The 17,716-nt window shown below is 33.3% G+C and overlaps 1 protein-coding gene across 1 annotated transcript; it reads right to left on the bottom strand.

Moving 5' to 3' along the window:
* Positions 1 to 1,875: 1,875 nt before the first annotated feature.
* LOC142865678 (uncharacterized) lies at positions 1,876 to 11,200 on the bottom strand. The gene is made up of 2 exons (XM_075998860.1): positions 11,148 to 11,200; positions 1,876 to 2,596 (listed from the first exon to the last, which is right to left on the bottom strand). Exons 1-2 carry the CDS (start codon positions 11,198 to 11,200, stop codon positions 1,876 to 1,878), a joined length of 774 nt encoding a protein of 257 aa, XP_075854975.1.
* Positions 11,201 to 17,716: the final 6,516 nt, after the last annotated feature.

Raw genomic sequence — 17,716 nt, 5'->3', positions numbered from 1 at the left:
AAGAACAGGGGATTGACATGGGCAGGTTCCAATTCAGAAAATTCAGGGTTTTAAACAATTAATTCAACATAAAGTGAACAAAATATTTCCTTTCAGAATCTTTGAAGTTTCTAGTTTGCTAGTAAATTCTCAACACTTTTGAAATTACCCATTTTGTCTAATGTTTCTTCTTTTCTGTTCAAAATAAGTATAAATCCACATTAACACAAACATAATTACTTACTTTGTAAATATACTACAACTATAGTTCAACTTAACCATGATGTACTAGTATATTTGATTCAATATAAATAAAAAATATGCTTATTTCTGTTTCACTGGCCAGGCAGGTTGCATGTTGAAAGATAAATGTAGGATAGAATGTAACAACTAGTCATTCTGTGTTCAGAGATGTATGGCTTTTCACTAAGTGCAAGATCTTTATTATAAGCATTACAGTAACTATGTAATTATTAATGTAATGAATAAAAGCTTTGGAAACATTATTCTTCAAAGTAGAGCCACTGATAAAAAGGATCACAAATGATGTCTTTGTACTGTGTAACCCAAAAGTACATTTTTACAATCCATTACCTCCAACTTTGAGTAACATGGGATAGGTTAATGTTGGTGCAAAATAACACTTCATTCAATCTACAACATGTTTGACACATTAAAATATTTTTAATTTAATGAAACAAATTCAGTTTACATGTAGTCTAAAAATATTCCAAATTTCATTCTATTTTATTATCATAAGGTACAATGCTAAAACAAGTTATTTTTAATATTGTAATTTTTTCATTCTGATTATAATGAGAAGAACATTAGTCTGTATACCTACATCATACATCACTTAAAATACTCTTTGTTATAATAAAACTCCATAGTACCTCTCCATTTCATAAGTCTTACATTTCAGTGTTTTTAATTTTCCATGGAAAAGTACATGAATAATGCCTACTAATACAGAAAGACTTCTAATAAATGTGATGTAGCTATGATTAACCACACACATTTACATACACGCTAAGAATAAAAGTATCCCATCTACTGTATTTAAAGTTGAATAATATCAGTATTTGCTTGTCAAAAATAGCAAAAAAATTATACTTTATTATATTTTCACCAAAACCTGACAAGAGAGTATATTTTACATGTAATTATAACTCTCACAAAATCTCTCTCTTTTTTAAAGCTGACATAAAAAAAATCAACTATTTTAAATGTGTTGTTCTCTATAATCAACAATCTGGTTTAAAGAAATGTGTGAATGTGTTAGTGCATTAGTGTATTTCACTGTGAGTCTTCTGATATATGTTTAGACTTGATTCTTGATTAATTGCATTCTGAAATTTATTAAGGTAGTTTTAAGTATCAATGTTTGTTGATCTCTAAGATATATCTTTTGCATAAATATTTTTTCACATTCATTATATTTGTAAGATTTCCATCACTTAAAATTTTTGTGATGTTGAGAAATGTTGGAGAAAATATTGGAGCATTTCTTTCAGTGTAAGTTCTCCCATGTCCAATTAGATTTTTGTTATAACTAAAGATATTGTCACCCGTCTACATTATTATTTTTTACTTTAAATACTGTTATGCATTTTAAGGCTAATACTTTGGTAAAGCACTTACATACTCATATTTATCTTGCTTTTATCTAGTATGATTTCTTTGATGTGGAATAAGATGTGAACAGTTATTAAAGACTTTGCCACCATTTTCACATTCATAGAAATTTTCTCTGATATGAATTCGTTTATATAGATTAAGGTGTGAGCACTGGGAAAATGCTTTGCCACATTCCTCACATTTGTATGGTTTCTCTCCTGTATGGATTCATTTATGTAGAGTGAAGTCTATTTTTGCTTTGCTACATTCTACACATTTTTAGTGTTTCTTTCCAGTATGAATTCTTTTATGTGTAGTAAGTGTTGAGCACTGGGTAAAGGCTTTGCCACATTCCTCACATTTGTAGGGTTTCTCTCCTGTATGAATTCTTTTATGTTCAGTAAGGTGTGTGCACCGGGTAAAGGCTTTGCCACATTCTTCACATTTGTAGGGTTTCTCTCCAGTATGAATTCTTTTATGTAGAGTAAGTTTTGTACACCAGGCAAAGGCTTTGCCACATTCTTCACATTTGTAGGGTTTCTCACCAGTATGGATTCTTTTATGTTGAGTAAGGTGTGTGCACCTGGTAAAGGCTTTGCCACATTCTTCACATTTGTAGGGTTTCTCTCCACTATGAATTCTTTTATGTTCAGTAAGGTATGTGCACCTGGTAAAGGCTTTGCCACATTCTTCACATTTGTAGGGTTTCTCTCCTGTATGAATTATTTTATGTTGAGTAAGGTGTATGCACTGGGTAAAGGCTTTTCCACATTCTTCACATTGGTATGGTTTCTCTCCCATGTGAATTCTTTTATGTAGAGTAAGGTTTGTACACCAGGTAAAGGCTTTGCCACATTCTTCACATTTGTAGGGTTTCTCACCAGTATGGATTCTTTTATGTCGAGTAAGGTGTGTGCAACGGGTAAAGGCTTTGCCACATTCTTCACATTTGTAGGGTTTCTGTGTGGTATGAAATTTCCTATGTCCAGGTACATTAGAGCTGTGATTAAAAATTTTGCCACATTCAGTAAGTTTGAAAGTTTTATCTCCAGTATGTTTTGTCTTGTGTCTATTTAGGTTTGATGATTTGCTAAAGACTTTTATACATTTATAGCATTTAAAGATTTTTCTATGGCAAGTAGACAAACATTGGGTAAGACTATCAGAACATACTTTATGCTTCTTACACTGAACCACACACTCCCAATCTCTATTTAAGTGTATATTTTCAAGGCCACAGCTTCCACATAGTCTCATTATTGATTTCTGAAATGGATCTTTTATGCCCTGCTCTACCAATAGGTCTTTGGTGCAATTTGAAGACAATTCTGAAAGAAATGAAAATAACAAAGTATCTCACTAACTAGACTCAGGTGAATATACTTCACAATTTGAATATATAAAACTATAGAAAGCACATTAGCAATGAAGCACAATAGAATACCATGGTATTACTTCCATCATAGATGTATGAAATTAAAAATATACTGACAACTATAATTCTTTTAGAAATCATAACTGGTAATTATTCATAGAAAACCAAATTAGAATAACACCAAAAACCTCATGGAAGGGGAAGGAAACTTTGTTGCATTTATCCATCATAGCCCTTCCTCCATGCTGATAGTGAATTATCGCTTTAGTAGAAAAATCCCATGTCCTGAATTTCCTATCAAAAGAGAATGAAGCTATAGGCACATGTCCACACATCTGTCTTTTTATAGCCTTTACAAAGGCTGGTTTCTATCTTCCATGACAACTACATAACTCTCTGGGAAAAAATATGCACATATCAAGAATAATATTCTGCATTATCATCATGATGGTGCAAAATATTTAATTATGCTATAAAATTTGAAAGGCAAAATAAAACAATGATCATTTCCATGTGCTAATTTGTATACAATATAAAGAGATATAATTATTGACATCAATATCATAAAGGTGAGGGCAGAGGTAAAGATTAAGAATTTTTGTATGCAACCAAAGTTAAGTAGTTATCCATTTAACATAAGTTGCAAGTTCAAAAGATTTTACATAGTTCTCACAGTGAACATCAGAAGAAATGTTTATAGAGATAAAAAAAGAAAGCCAGGCAAAGAAACAAAATATGTCACTCAAAATCAGTGAGGCACAATGCAGAACAGAAAGAAAGGAAAGAAAGAAAAGATAGTGACAAAGTCAAATAAAACAATTAACATTAGAGAAATTGTAAGTCCTTCCCTTGAGAAAATTATGTAAATATTTATGTCCTAGTGTTTAGAGTCAGAAGACACAGTTAAATAAAGGGATTTAAAAAATCCAACTATATTCTATCTAAAGTGACTTGACTTCATACCTGGTGAGAACAACAGACTAAAACTGGCAGAATATATCTGAATGATATATCTAGCAAGATATATCAGGAAAACATTTAGCATCTAAGAGCAGTGGAGTTTAAAATTATATTAGGCAAGGACATTAAATATAAAAAGTGGTCATTCACGGAGGGCTTATGAAAATAATACATATATATGATATCTATCTTTATCTCACATCAAGGTTTTCAAGTATATTTTAAATAGCATTGACAGAATTTAAGCAAGAATTGGACAGGAAAATAATAGGATACTTTGATATTCCATTTTCAATAATAAGAAAACTAGTCAAATTATTAATAAGAAAACAAAAGGTTTGACAACACTATAGAGTGAGTAGACCTAACAGGTGTATTGGAAACACTCTACAGAATAATAGTAGAATATACAATCTTCTTGATAGCTCATAAAACGTTCTTCCTAAAAAACTACCTGTTCTGCCACAAGTCTTAACCAATATTAGAAAGTTGTTATTTTACACACTTTAATTTTTAACTAGAATGGAATGAAACTGAAAATAAATAATAGAAGAAACACAGAAAAATTAACAAATATAGGAAAATAAAAAACACACTCTTGAATACGTTCTACTTCAAGGGAAGAAGACCTAATGTTGTGTAGATGTCCAAATTGATCTACAGATTAAATGCAATTCTTTTCAAATTCTCAATTTCAGTTTTTGAATAATAAAAAACAGCAAACTCTTCCTTCCGAAATTTCATTAAATATAAATGGTTTAGCCTTTCTAATGAAAAAATAAGATGTATGTATGAATAAAAACAAACAGAACCCTATAACATGCCACCTACAAAAGCCTTCTTTTAGCTCTAAAAAGTCAAATTGGTTGAAAGTAAAAATTTACATAAATCTACATAAATATCTACATAAATAATAAGAGGGGGATCTACATAAATTATCTACATAAAATCTACATAAATAATAAGAGGAGGATATTGTGGCAATAATTAAAGCAAATACACTTTAAGTCAAAAACCATCAGAAGAGACAAAGACTTTCATAATGAGAAAATGAGTCATTTAGGAGAAATCTATGGCACAGAATACACATAGACAGATGACGTACATGTAATGTATATACTGTACCATAGATATTTTTAAATATATATTGTATATCAGTGCTTCTAAATATATTAAAAAATATGAACCAAAGTATGGACAGAAGTGTGGCAAGAAACACCTAGCAACACACTAGTTACAGCAGACTGCAAGACCTCACTTTCAATGATGAATAGAAAAATTTGACAGAAGATAAATAAGAAAACAGATAATGGGAAAAACATTATAGACCAGTAAGATGTAAAAGACATTTACAGAGCTCTTCAGTCAAAAGCAGCAGAATACACTACGGTTTCATCATACATGATAAATGGTGTTAGGACACTTAAGTCTTATCAAGTTGAAGAAACCTAAAAACATACAACTTTTGACAAAAACATACCTTTTAACAAAAATGAAGTGGAACTAGAACTCAAAAGCAATACAGAAACTGGCTAATACAAAAATATGTCAAAATTAAACACTCTTAAATGCATTCATGCTCAATGGTCAGATGTTTTAAAATTGTTAAGATGTCAAAACTATCTACAGTGATATACAAATTTAATTCAATGTCTATAATAGTCCTATCATACTTGTTTTGAAGATATATAAAAATAAATTCTAAAGTGTCTTGGAACAATAAATAGCCAGACTGTTTTAGATATACAAACAGGAGGCATAGCACTTCGTGATTTGAAAACAAATCAGCAGGAATAAAAAAATGTGCTACTGGCACAAAGACAATGAGATGAAACAAAAGAACACAGAACACAGAAATAAACCTTGTGTGCATGTCCAAACATAGGTTCCTCAAGATTGCAATGACCATGCAATGAAAAAGAAGAGTCACTTCAATAAATTTGGTAGAAAACTAAATATTTATGAGAGGAAAAAAATGATGTTGGTACCTTCCCTTGCACTATAGAGAATATATCTTAAATAAATTAAATATTAAAACATAAGAAATACATGTATAAAAGTCTTAGAGAAAATATAAGAGAAACATCCTGATATTGGTCCTGGTACTGTTTTAGTAGATGTAACATCAAATAGATAATCAAGAAAAAGGAGAAGAAAAATGGCATTGTATCACACTTCAAATTTTCTGCACAAAGGAAAAACTTAGTGGACTAAAAATGCCTCCTGAAAAATGGGTAAAAATAGATGCAAATCACATATTTGATAGAAGTTAACATTGTGAATAAATGAACAATGATTAAAATTCAAAAACAAAGATGAATAACTTGACTAACAAATGGACAATAGATTGATCTGGCATTTCTGCAAAGAAGATATACTAATGGCCAAACATAATTTGAAAGCATTTTAAAATTGTTAATCTTTAGAGAAATGCAAAACAAAATCACAATAGTATATCACATCACATCCATTACATTGGGAACTTTTAAATAAATAAAAGCATATGCAGATACATACGTATGGTGAGAATGTAGAGAAATTGAAATGCTGCTATGTCATTCTGAACCTTTGATTCTAAAAATCATAAAAATTGAAATAGAACAGATCAAAAATTTAAAATATATAAAGAGAGCAAAGCAGCTATATGGTGGGAGGGGAAGGATACACTTGTTTTATTTTACTTTTTCCCAAAGACCAACAAAAATTTTGCAGCCATCCATGGAAAATCACAATTATCTGAATTTGGGGACTTAAATGGAAGGTCGTTAAACTCTAGTGGAACAATAGATCTGGGAGGGTCATTTAGAATATTCAGGCTCTGATCCAGCTGACAAACTTAAGGACCCATTGTCCTGAATACAGACTGCAACATGGGTCAACCATCTTGGATACACAGAGTCACCGATGGTTCCCTGTGACAAAGTGGGAGTGGTGCTGCTCATCCAGAGACTTTGGGAGAGACACAGCTATCTGCAGCCATGGAGGCAGACCTGAATAACTTGGTCTTGCTATCATCTGTAAAGCAGAACTGTGACTCTGCTACAGCAGTCTGAACTATAGTCCATGTCCAGTTCTTTCAGAGCATAGATCCACACAGTGACCTGCAGGGACTCTTCCAAAGTACTCATTGGGAGCCACGCCCACCCATGCTTATGGTATTAGCCCTAAAATATGCAGACTGAAATGAACAACCATGCCCTAGTATGTGTCATACACATCCAAACCCTGAAGGCAACCAGTTTACCCAGAAACAAGAGAGGATTGAAAACCACCCAAGCCCTTTGGAACTGGCCCACCAGATGCAGACTCCACTGCAGAGCAAGGGAAAGTCTTGTGTCCTAGCTACAGCAACTCTTCATTGAAAACCCAGTGGAGATACCTTTAGTGTAAGTACTCAAAAGAAAAAAATCTTTACCTTCCAAATCCAGTTTATAAAAACTGGGAAAGGTATTTAATCATTCATATGCACACATACCACCATAATATAATGTGCAACTACTGTTAATGCTACTATTTTATCATGTGACTACAACACCTAAGCAGAAATGTTTGGCAAGAACATGACAAGATCCACTCAAATTGGAAAGGAAAAAGTAAAAATAACACTGTTTACAGATGACATTATCTTATAGATCAAAAACCATAAAGAAGAAAGGAAGAAAGCTTTAAAAGTAATAAAGCCTCTCAGTTAAGTCACAGGATGTAAAATTTACATACAGATAGCAGTTGTTTTTCTATACACCAATAAAGTAGACAATGAAAAAGGAAAACACTCATTTACAATACCATCAAGAAAACAGATCTCTAAGAAATAAATTTAACTAAAGTGGTTAAAAAAACCCTTTACCCTGACTACTATAAGATATTAATAAAAGAAATTGAAGATGGCATCAGTGAATAGAATGATATTATCCAAAACAATGTATACATTCAATGCACTCCCTATCAAATTTCCAGGGACATTACTTGACAGTATTAACCAAAAACTTCTAATATTTGTATGATCTCACAAATACCATTGATGAGCCCTATATAATAATGAGAAAGAATAAAAAAGGTTCCAGCATCGCACTTTCTGATTTCAAACTAAATTTTAAGGTGGGAGTAATGAAAACAGCAAAATGTTCACATGAATCTAACAAAAATAACAATGGAAGAGAATGGAGACCTCAGAAATAAACCGAAACATATAAGGTCAAGTAACATTTATCTAGGCACTAGCAATGCACAATGCAGAAAGTATGGCTCTTCAATGCTTGGTGCTAGAAAACTGGATACCCAAAAACAAATGAAAAAAAGCAGACTATTTTTTCTTCTATGATACCAAAAACTAACTCCAGATGTAACAAAGATTTAAATGGAATACATAAAACTCTAATATTTCTTTAAAAATATTATAAAGAAAATAAGAAATATGGGAAAACCTTGACATAAGACTTGCAATTTTCTTCTTTTTTTTTTTTTTTTTTTGATATGAAACAAAGTGCACTGGAACAAAATTGGAAAAATTTGGGCTGCATCAAACTTAAAATCCTCTGTACAGCAAGGGAAAAAACTAAGAAAACATATAGGATGGGAGAAAGTATTTTCAAAGTATATATTGTATAATATGTAAATACCCCAAATAATTGGGAAACTCATATTTTTCAAATGCAAAACAATGTCATCACCCACATAAATATAAGCAAAAGTTTATGTAGATTATTTTCAAAGAAAACATACCAGTTTACAACAGGAAACACAAAGAGTAACTCAGCATTGCCAAAACATCATGTAAACACAAATGAAAACTATGATAAGGTATCACCTAACAACTGCTAAAATGGCTAATGTCCAAAACAAGACACATAACAAGTGAGGACAAGAGTGTGCAGGAAATTAATCCCTGTAGACTGTTATTGATTGTAAATGGATAGTGTCATCATAGAGATTTGTTAAAACATGTAGATAACATAACTGCCTTATCATTCACTAATTCTACCTATGAGTATAATCATGTAAAATCAGTAGTATCTCAAGAAGATTCTGCACCCCCATATATATATCGTAGCATTATGCACATTTGCCAAGAAAATAAAAACAAACTAAATGCATGCTTTGATGAATAGATTAAAAAATGCCTGTACAAAAACATACCATATACTAATACTAAGCCATGAAAATGATAAATATCCTGCCATCTCAACAACATGGATGGACGTAGTAGGCATTATGCTAAGTAAAATCAGCCATTCCCAGAAAGATAACTACTGCTATGGATAATTATTTTTAAAAAGTTGAATTTATAAATATAAAGAGTACAACAGTAGTTTCCAGGGTATAGAGTCACAAAAAATTAGGAGATGTGTAATGGTAAAATCTTTTAGTTATAAGATGAATAGATCGTGGAGATCTATTGTATGGCAACATGATTAGAGTTATTAATAATGTATATGCTTAAAATTAGTTAAGACCATAGACCTCACTATTAATAAATGTTCTCCCTATAATTAAATGCTAACTATGTGAGATGATGGAACAGTTTATTACCTTAATTATATTGTTTTACTATTTATACACACATCAGATCACTACAGTGTGTACAATAAATACATGCAGTTATTTAATTATTATTTGCGGAAACTTCCACCCATTAAACATCCTCCACACAGAAATATATGCACACATACACACATATGAATGATACAATTATGATGCTACTAAACGGGGGAAATTATGGAATATAAGTTATCAAAATATTGTGAATCAATTGGGAGTATAAATATATTCATGGATGTGAAACACTGAATGAGACAGTATATTTAGGAATTCTATAAGGTAAGCGTGCAAAATAAACTATATTATAGTTTTGGTATTTGGCTATAATAAAGTTGAAAATTTACTCTTATTTATACTAGAAAAAGATTATTTAGAATTGAAATAAGATTAGATTTTCTTACATTTAGGCAGAGGCTATGCATTTGTACAAAGTTAGTGAGCCTGACTTTCTGTAGAATTGCCTCTGAAAACTTAGAATTGGAAATCATGATGCAGAAAATTATCTGTCCCTAGGGTTTCTGGTATTACAGAAACAAATCCAAATATGTCCACTGTTCCCCTTTACACATTTCAGAAATGACGCATCAAAAGGAACTTAAAACATGGAGCTGGGCATGGAGGATCACACCTATAATTCCAGCACTTTTGGAGGCCAAGCAAGAAGGATGACTTGAGGCCAGGATCTTATACCAGCCCTAGCAACATAAGGAGATTCCATTTTTACCAGATAATAATAATAATGAAAAATAATGGCTGGCCATGGTAGCTCATGCCCATAGTTCTAGCTACTTGGAAGACAGAGGTTTTAGGATCCCTGGAGCCAGATGTTTGAGTTTGCAGTGAGCTATGATCAGCCACTGTACTCAAGAAATGGCAGGAGACCAAAACCCTGTCAAAGTATGGTTTAATGTAGTGGTCTTCAAAATATGCACATATAGTCCCATAACTCCTAAACAATACAAATGCTAATAGATAATGTAGTCCCTTATAAGCCATCAAGAAAGTATGGCTCTGACTTCTAAGGATGATCACTTTATGGGTAGAATTCTTAGAGAGTTTAAGAGCCTGGGACAAAAGATGTCCTTCTGGAAGATAAAGAGCAACGTACACAGGATTCTAAAAATCATTTCCAACTGAACAGCATATTCCAAGCCACGTTTTAATATCTGCCTTCCTCTTTGAGCTTTGGCTCTCTAAGATTTGTTATGTGCTTCACTGAATCTTACCTACCTGGATATTTAAGTGTTGTTTCCTCTTTCTTCATAATCCAGGGCTCGATCCTTTGCTCCAGACATGCAATCAGCTCTGGCTTTGAGGCAACAAGACCTATTTCATTAGAAAAATTTCACATGACTCTTACTGAAGACTTTCCAATTACTAATGCAGTGCTATCCTTAGTAGACACAACATTACAGAAGATTCTATAAAATTCCTTTGCAACATATTGTTTTCTCACAGACCCTGTAGAATGATAAAAATTTTTTTCTAATTTATGACTAGAGCACCAATTCCCACTAGCACCAAATAAATAAGAGCTGGAAATTCTATTCTAAGGTACAGGCAACTATTATATACCCTGATTTCTAGAGTAACCACTAATCTAGAGTGAAATATACATATTGGCCCAAGAAAGGGAAAGGGTTAAGATAACATGAGACATCTAATAATTTTATTTTACCGAACGACAATCTTCAAAGTTTCTGTAAAAGCATGGATGAGAAATTCATTCATGTAAAGTAGAAACTTTTAAGAAAGTATCTACAAAAATAAAATAATGACCTTAATGTGGAATAGGAATTTGGTATATATGTGTTCCTCACCAAGGGAGACCAGGTTTCGGTAGTTCTCCAACATCACCTCCCTATACAAATTCCGCTGAGCATCGTCAAGGCATGCCCACTCCTCTGGAGAGAATTCTACAGCCACATCCCTGAATGTCACCATCTCCTGTAAAAAGACACATATTTCCCAAGTCACCATAGAGAGAGTTATTCACTTGACTACAAGGAAAATGAGTTATGAGAACAGTTTCTGACATATGAGTGACTGGAATTAGCCAATAAGATAATTTTTAGCACATTGATATTATTGAACACATTCTCTTATATGCTGGAATGAATATCACAAAAGATGTATGAAACTGTGTGCAAATGATTCTGCCTTGGGTGATAAAGTATTTAATACAAAATTAAGGACCTTACAATAGTAATAAAAATTTATTGGTGTTATATTTACATCATGTCAATAAATTGTGCATATTTCTTCTATTGAAAAACATAGTCAGTTAGAGGGTGTCACCTAATTTTTACGAGTACAATAAAGAACTGGAGATATTGCTAAAATACAGATTCTGATTCAGGAGATTTGGGGTGGGGTCCAAATCTCTGCATGTCACATAATATAATTGCTGATAACAATGCTTCTTGCCTAAGGAGAGTATTTTGTCAACATCCCATAAATGGTAGAATTTGAATTAATCTCAGTTCATCTAAACAGAACACAGATGACAGCCCTCATTTTTCAAAGCAAGGTATAAGAAGAAAGGGGAGCTTCCAATTAAATGTGATGGCTCATTCAAAACTCTCAGTAAGTCTCCACAAGACACTTAATGATAAAGAAAAAAATCAATTAACTTTATATTGGAGGAATCTGTCAGAGAGCATCTTAAGCAAGTGAATGAAATGAACAACTTTAATGGGAAAATTAGTGTTAGGCACCCTTGAAAAGAGAAGGATACAAAATCACTGTTGGCATGGTAGTGGACAACAATATGCAATCATGAGGAATCATCAGTTTTATGAAAATTTCAGATACAGATACTTCTCATGTTTTGTTATCTTTAATAATGTATGTAAATACTTTAGCATCATACAGAACAAGTCTTCTATTCTCTCTTTTTTCCATGATTTTCTGAATATCCTAGGCAAACAATGCTATCCTATTCCTGAATTCTCCTAATAATATTTGACATAGAGCTGATGAAGCATCGAGATAAAACTTTGAGAGTACATGTTCCCCCTCTTCACTCAAATTCAAAGAATATGTCCAATCTCCAACAGGAATCTCAGACATCCAAATTATTCTATCTTGATCTGTCAAAATGGGAACATTTTCAATATTACAGGTCATACATTTCTTGTGAAACTTGGTTATTGTTGTAAGAAGCTTGTGGGAAAGAATGTAGAGCAGGCTCCGTTATATAGGGAGGAATGATTTTTCAGAGCTCCTTGACTATCATAAGAAGATATTAAAAAAAGTAGTTACAAAACTTATTAGGCATACACATCAGTTAAAGAAGTAAAGGTTTACAAGTTAAAAAAAAATTGAAGTTCTACATGACTTTCTAGGAGAAATAGTGGACACAACCTAAATCTGGGACACACTTACCTGAAAACAAGCCATTTCTTCTTCCTCTTCTCCTACTGTAAAATTTCTTTTCAGGTGATATTGTGTAGAACAATGAGAATTAAATCTTGAGACTGCCCTGAAAGGAGTCAGCACAATTTCTCCCCTTGTTTCCACAACACTCACAAGCAGGAAGAACATAAAATGAAGAAGAGCTACACTCACTTTTTCTTACTCACAGTAAAGAGTCAGCTATAATCAGCTAATTCATGGAGACCAAAATGGGAGGTTCTACTGTCTTTTCTTCTGGTTACCTCCCCCTGCTACAGGTGCCAGGAGTTTCTGCAACAGGAGTGGGAATATGGACCACACTGATCTGCCTCTACCAAACTCAATAGAGCAGAAACTGTGACTTCTTTCTTGAACAAAGGCTCAACTCAATTCTCATGAATGTATGCATGAGTCCTAATGATTGACCCTATTATGAAATTAGAATTATTTGGGGCACAATTAAAAACACATGAATGTTCCCATACAGCCCAACAGGCAGCTGATGGTGTTTCTTCAATATAGCCAGGTTATCCTAATTGAAATCCTGGGCTGAGAGGGAATTACCTTAAAATTGTCTCTGAAACATCACTGTGAATATAAATCATGTGGTACTGTGGGCCTCACTCCAAGAAATGTGTGGTCTGCTGGTGTGGAAGGGGTACATACATTGGGTTCTTTGTCAGGTCCCCCTTTGGTGCTGATGTCTCTCAACCTAAATCCATTATTAGTAGCACTCAGGTAGAGAAAGCAAGCACAGCATACATACTGCCTTTTGCCCAACACTCATCACAACATATGCTTAATTTCCAAAGTGAAGAGCAGCATAATGCAATGTCTACTGAGCATGTGCTATGTGCTCAGAAGTATGGTTTGTTGCACTGTGAACAGCATTTACATTGTGTGATTTAATCCTTGTTATACCAAAAAGGTGAGTAGTAAGTGTGCAATAATTTGCAGAAAAATTTAGGTGTAGTGCCATTCTTTCTATTCTTCTCACACAACTATAATATGACACTACACAAGACCTAGAAAATTCTTTACACTCACTCCAAATAGGTCCTTTCAAAGTCAACTTACAAGTCCATGTTGATCTCTTACACTGAAGCATATGTCTCCCCTGAGATTTTGGTCCTTCCTCAGTCCATAGTATCTCACTGTTTTGTGAATTCCAGGTTCAGGCCAGGTCTAGTTTGGATTGAACTTTTGTATGTTTTGCATGTACAGAGAGGGAATGAAAACAGGAAGAGAAATTCCTCTTTGGAAGCTGCTCAAATGCATCCTGAGGAACCTTGGATCCAGAATTCAGAGCACCAGATTTAGGTCTCCAGGGAGGCATGAATTCAGTAGGGCTCACTGCACATTTCCTGGCATTTGGGCAAGACGAGAAGGCAGAAAGGGAGTTTATGTGTCCAACCAAGTCTGGATTATCTTGTTCCCATTGTGTCTGAGCCCCATGGTCTCTGAATCGATTTCAGTGCTAAAGATGAGAGATGCATTTAGAGAAAGGATAGAGCTATTAATTATTATCCTATGAGAGTGTATTTACAGGAAACTAGACTAAGTATGCTCTGGAGGGACAGTAGACACAAAAGAGGCCTAGAGAACTTACTGTGTGTAGATGTGGGGACAGTGAAGCTCTCTGCTGCAGAGTTGCAGGTTGCAGACTGGAAGCTCAAGAAGGAATCTAATATTCAAAGCCCTTCTAATTTAGAAGTGGTGGACACATTTTATGATTATGTTGCATTTTTTTTTTATTTTGGCATATTATGGGGGTACAGATTTTAAGGTTTCAATAAATGCCCATTTCCCCCCCTCCCCCCAAAAGTCTGAGTCTCCATCATGACCATCCCCCAGATGGTGCACATCTCACTCATTATGTATGTATATACCCGCCCCCCTCCCCCCTCTCACCTCCCCAATACCCTATTACTGTAGCACCTGTGTGTCCACTTAGGTGCTACTCAGTTAATAACTGGAAAGTGTTCAGGAAATATTAAAAGTCAAGAGTCTCCAAATAAGAAGACCTCTTCACAAAGTTAAAAGGGAATTAAAAGAAAACTCTTTTATTACTCAATTAAAGCAGAATGTGATGTGCACAGTGACAATCCACTGAGAGATTGCAAAGGGACACATAAAGTCGCACCTGTATTTTTACATACATGTTATCTAGATAAATAATAATTAGCTTTGAAGAAAGAAAAAAAGAAGTCTAGACAGCCCTATTTGTCCTAAACAGTGCACCATAAACTTACTGGGTAATTAGTGAGACTCTCTTTTTTTGGTAATTGATTAAATTCAAATAAAAAACAAGCTTCTGAAGTCAATGCAGGAAAAGATAATTTTGCAACTTAAAGATAGATGCTCACTGAAGTTTGGATCCCATCTTTATATGGAAATTGCATGACAGGGAACTATGTTCCTTGATATTTCATTTCAAAGTCATCTTTCTCAGTTTCAGAAAAAGCATTTCTTAAAAAAGTCCTTTTTAAAAATATTTCAAAAGGATTTACAAAACTTAGGCAGATAGTTAAGATCTCTGACTCTTCTTAGGACAATGATGCCATGTTTTGGTGCTGTTTCCAGAAAATGCTCCACCTGGGGAGATGGATATGTCTGCCATTCCATTTCAGTGCTGCTCAACCCTTCATTCTACCCTGAGCCACTTCTTACCTGAGGACCCAGGGAATGCTTTATCAATCTAATGTTTCCCCAGCCAAGCCATAATAAGATTTACAAAGTGACCTAGGGTATCCTAAGGGAAATTAATATGTCATTAGCTTCAATCTCCATTACAGTTCACCCTTTCCCATGGGGTTTCTTAGAGGGAACTCCTATAGTTTGATGAAATTTTCAGGACACATGTTGATTATTTGATGAGAACTTACACCTTTGAAGATACAAATTCTGATGAAATAAAATTAATTAGCATGTTACAATTTTAAAATCTAAAAATAAAAGCCACACATGAGCCCATCAATTCATGAGTGGATTATTAATATTTGGTATATGTTTACAATGAAATATTACTCAATTTTAACAAATGACAGTGAGCCAGGACTGCTTATATTTTCCTGGATTGAGTGAGCCCATTATCCAAAGTGAAGTGACACAAGATCAGAAGAATGGCTCCACATGTACTTGCCATCAAGTTGGTACTGACTGATTAACACTATGGTGCTCAAATGGTGGTGGTGTTCAAGAGGGATTCAGGGGTTTTGGGTAAGCCCACATCTGAAAGATGCCTTGATCATCATGGAGGGGAAGGGCACACCTCTGATCCTTGCTACCGAGAGGCAAAGCTATAAAATGTGACTAAAATATTTGTACTCTCATTTTTTTTGAAATAAAAAATATAAAAATAAAAAACATACATCTTTCCTAAATTTTATAAAAATTCCAAATATTGATTCACAAAGCAAATATAAAAGTCAAACAAGTAATGATTTCAAAGTCACTTAAGCAAAAAGTCAAGTTTATTTAAAAATTTTAAATGCATCAATAAATTTTGATGTAGTAATCTCATGCCAGGTACTTAGGGTTAGGGTGACTTTAGAAAAATTTCAAATTTAAGAAAAATTATACGTTAAAATATATAATTTAGTATATTGTCTATAATGGTAGCATTAGAAGATAACTACATTTTAATGGATATAATTAAGTAAGGATATCATGGTACTTCTTTTTAGAGGTCTATGAATATTTAAAAATGCACAAACTGATACTTTGTACCCTTTGATTTTCTCTTTCCCCATCCTATTCTCTGTGGTGACCACACTTCCCACTAAGAAATCAGCTTTCTTTAGATTCCACAGATAAGTGAGATCATACAGTGTTTGTCTTTCTGTGCCTGGCTTACTTTATTTAGCATCATGTCCTTCAGTTCAAAACATGTTGTCACAAATGAGAGAATTTCATTCTGTTTGAAGGCTCATTGTGTAAATTCACCTCATTTTCTTCTTCCACTCATGTGATGGTTGAAAGTTCAGCTGTTTCTATACCTGGGCTAGAATGAATATTGTTGTAATGAACATGGAAGGACAGATATACCTTCTACATACTGGTTTTGCTTCAATTGAATATGCATGAAGAATTGGGAGTAATGGATCATATGGTAATTCAATTCTCATTGTTGAGGAATCTCTATACTATTCTCTACATTGGCGGTAATGAGAAAATTGATTTTTAAGACTCAGAAGGGAGGATGGTGATTGGGATTGAGGGATCAAATCTCATGTACTGGGTGAAACCTAAATTCATTTAATGAATGATACACTAAATGTCCTGAATTTAACACTGTATAATTCATACAATCATCAAAGAAAAAAAAAAAAACAGAACACGATTGGTACCCCATAAATTTATTGAAAGAGAAATAAATTTGCTTGTCCTAATTTATACTCACAGCAACAATATGCAAGTGTTTCCTTTTCTCCTCATCCTCACCAGTACTTAGTATTCATCATATTGAGAATAGGGATTCTCATAGGCGTGAGATAATAGCTCACTGTGGCTTTAACTTTCATTTCCATGATAATTAGATAGGTTGAGCATTTTGACTTATATCTGTTAAACATTCATTAGTCTCTTTTGAGAAATGTCAATTATTTTTAACATATCTTTCCCAAAGTATGCCTAGATAAAACCATCACACTGTGTCTGACTTATACATAAAAAATTATTTGTCAATTAAAAACAAATATATAAAAATAAATAGCAATGACCAATAAGATGATTGCATAGGAATAAGAAATGGATATTTGATATAGTACATGAATAAGACACATTCCAAATATATTATATTGGAGTACTAATACAGAAATGAGTAACAGGAAGAAAATGACCTATTTACAT

This window comes from Microcebus murinus, chromosome 31, assembly GCF_040939455.1.
Source record: "Microcebus murinus isolate Inina chromosome 31, M.murinus_Inina_mat1.0, whole genome shotgun sequence".
Taxonomy (NCBI): Eukaryota; Metazoa; Chordata; class Mammalia; order Primates; family Cheirogaleidae; genus Microcebus; species Microcebus murinus.
The sequence above is the reverse complement of the archived record's forward strand: the minus strand, read 5'-3'. Positions and strand labels throughout refer to the sequence as shown.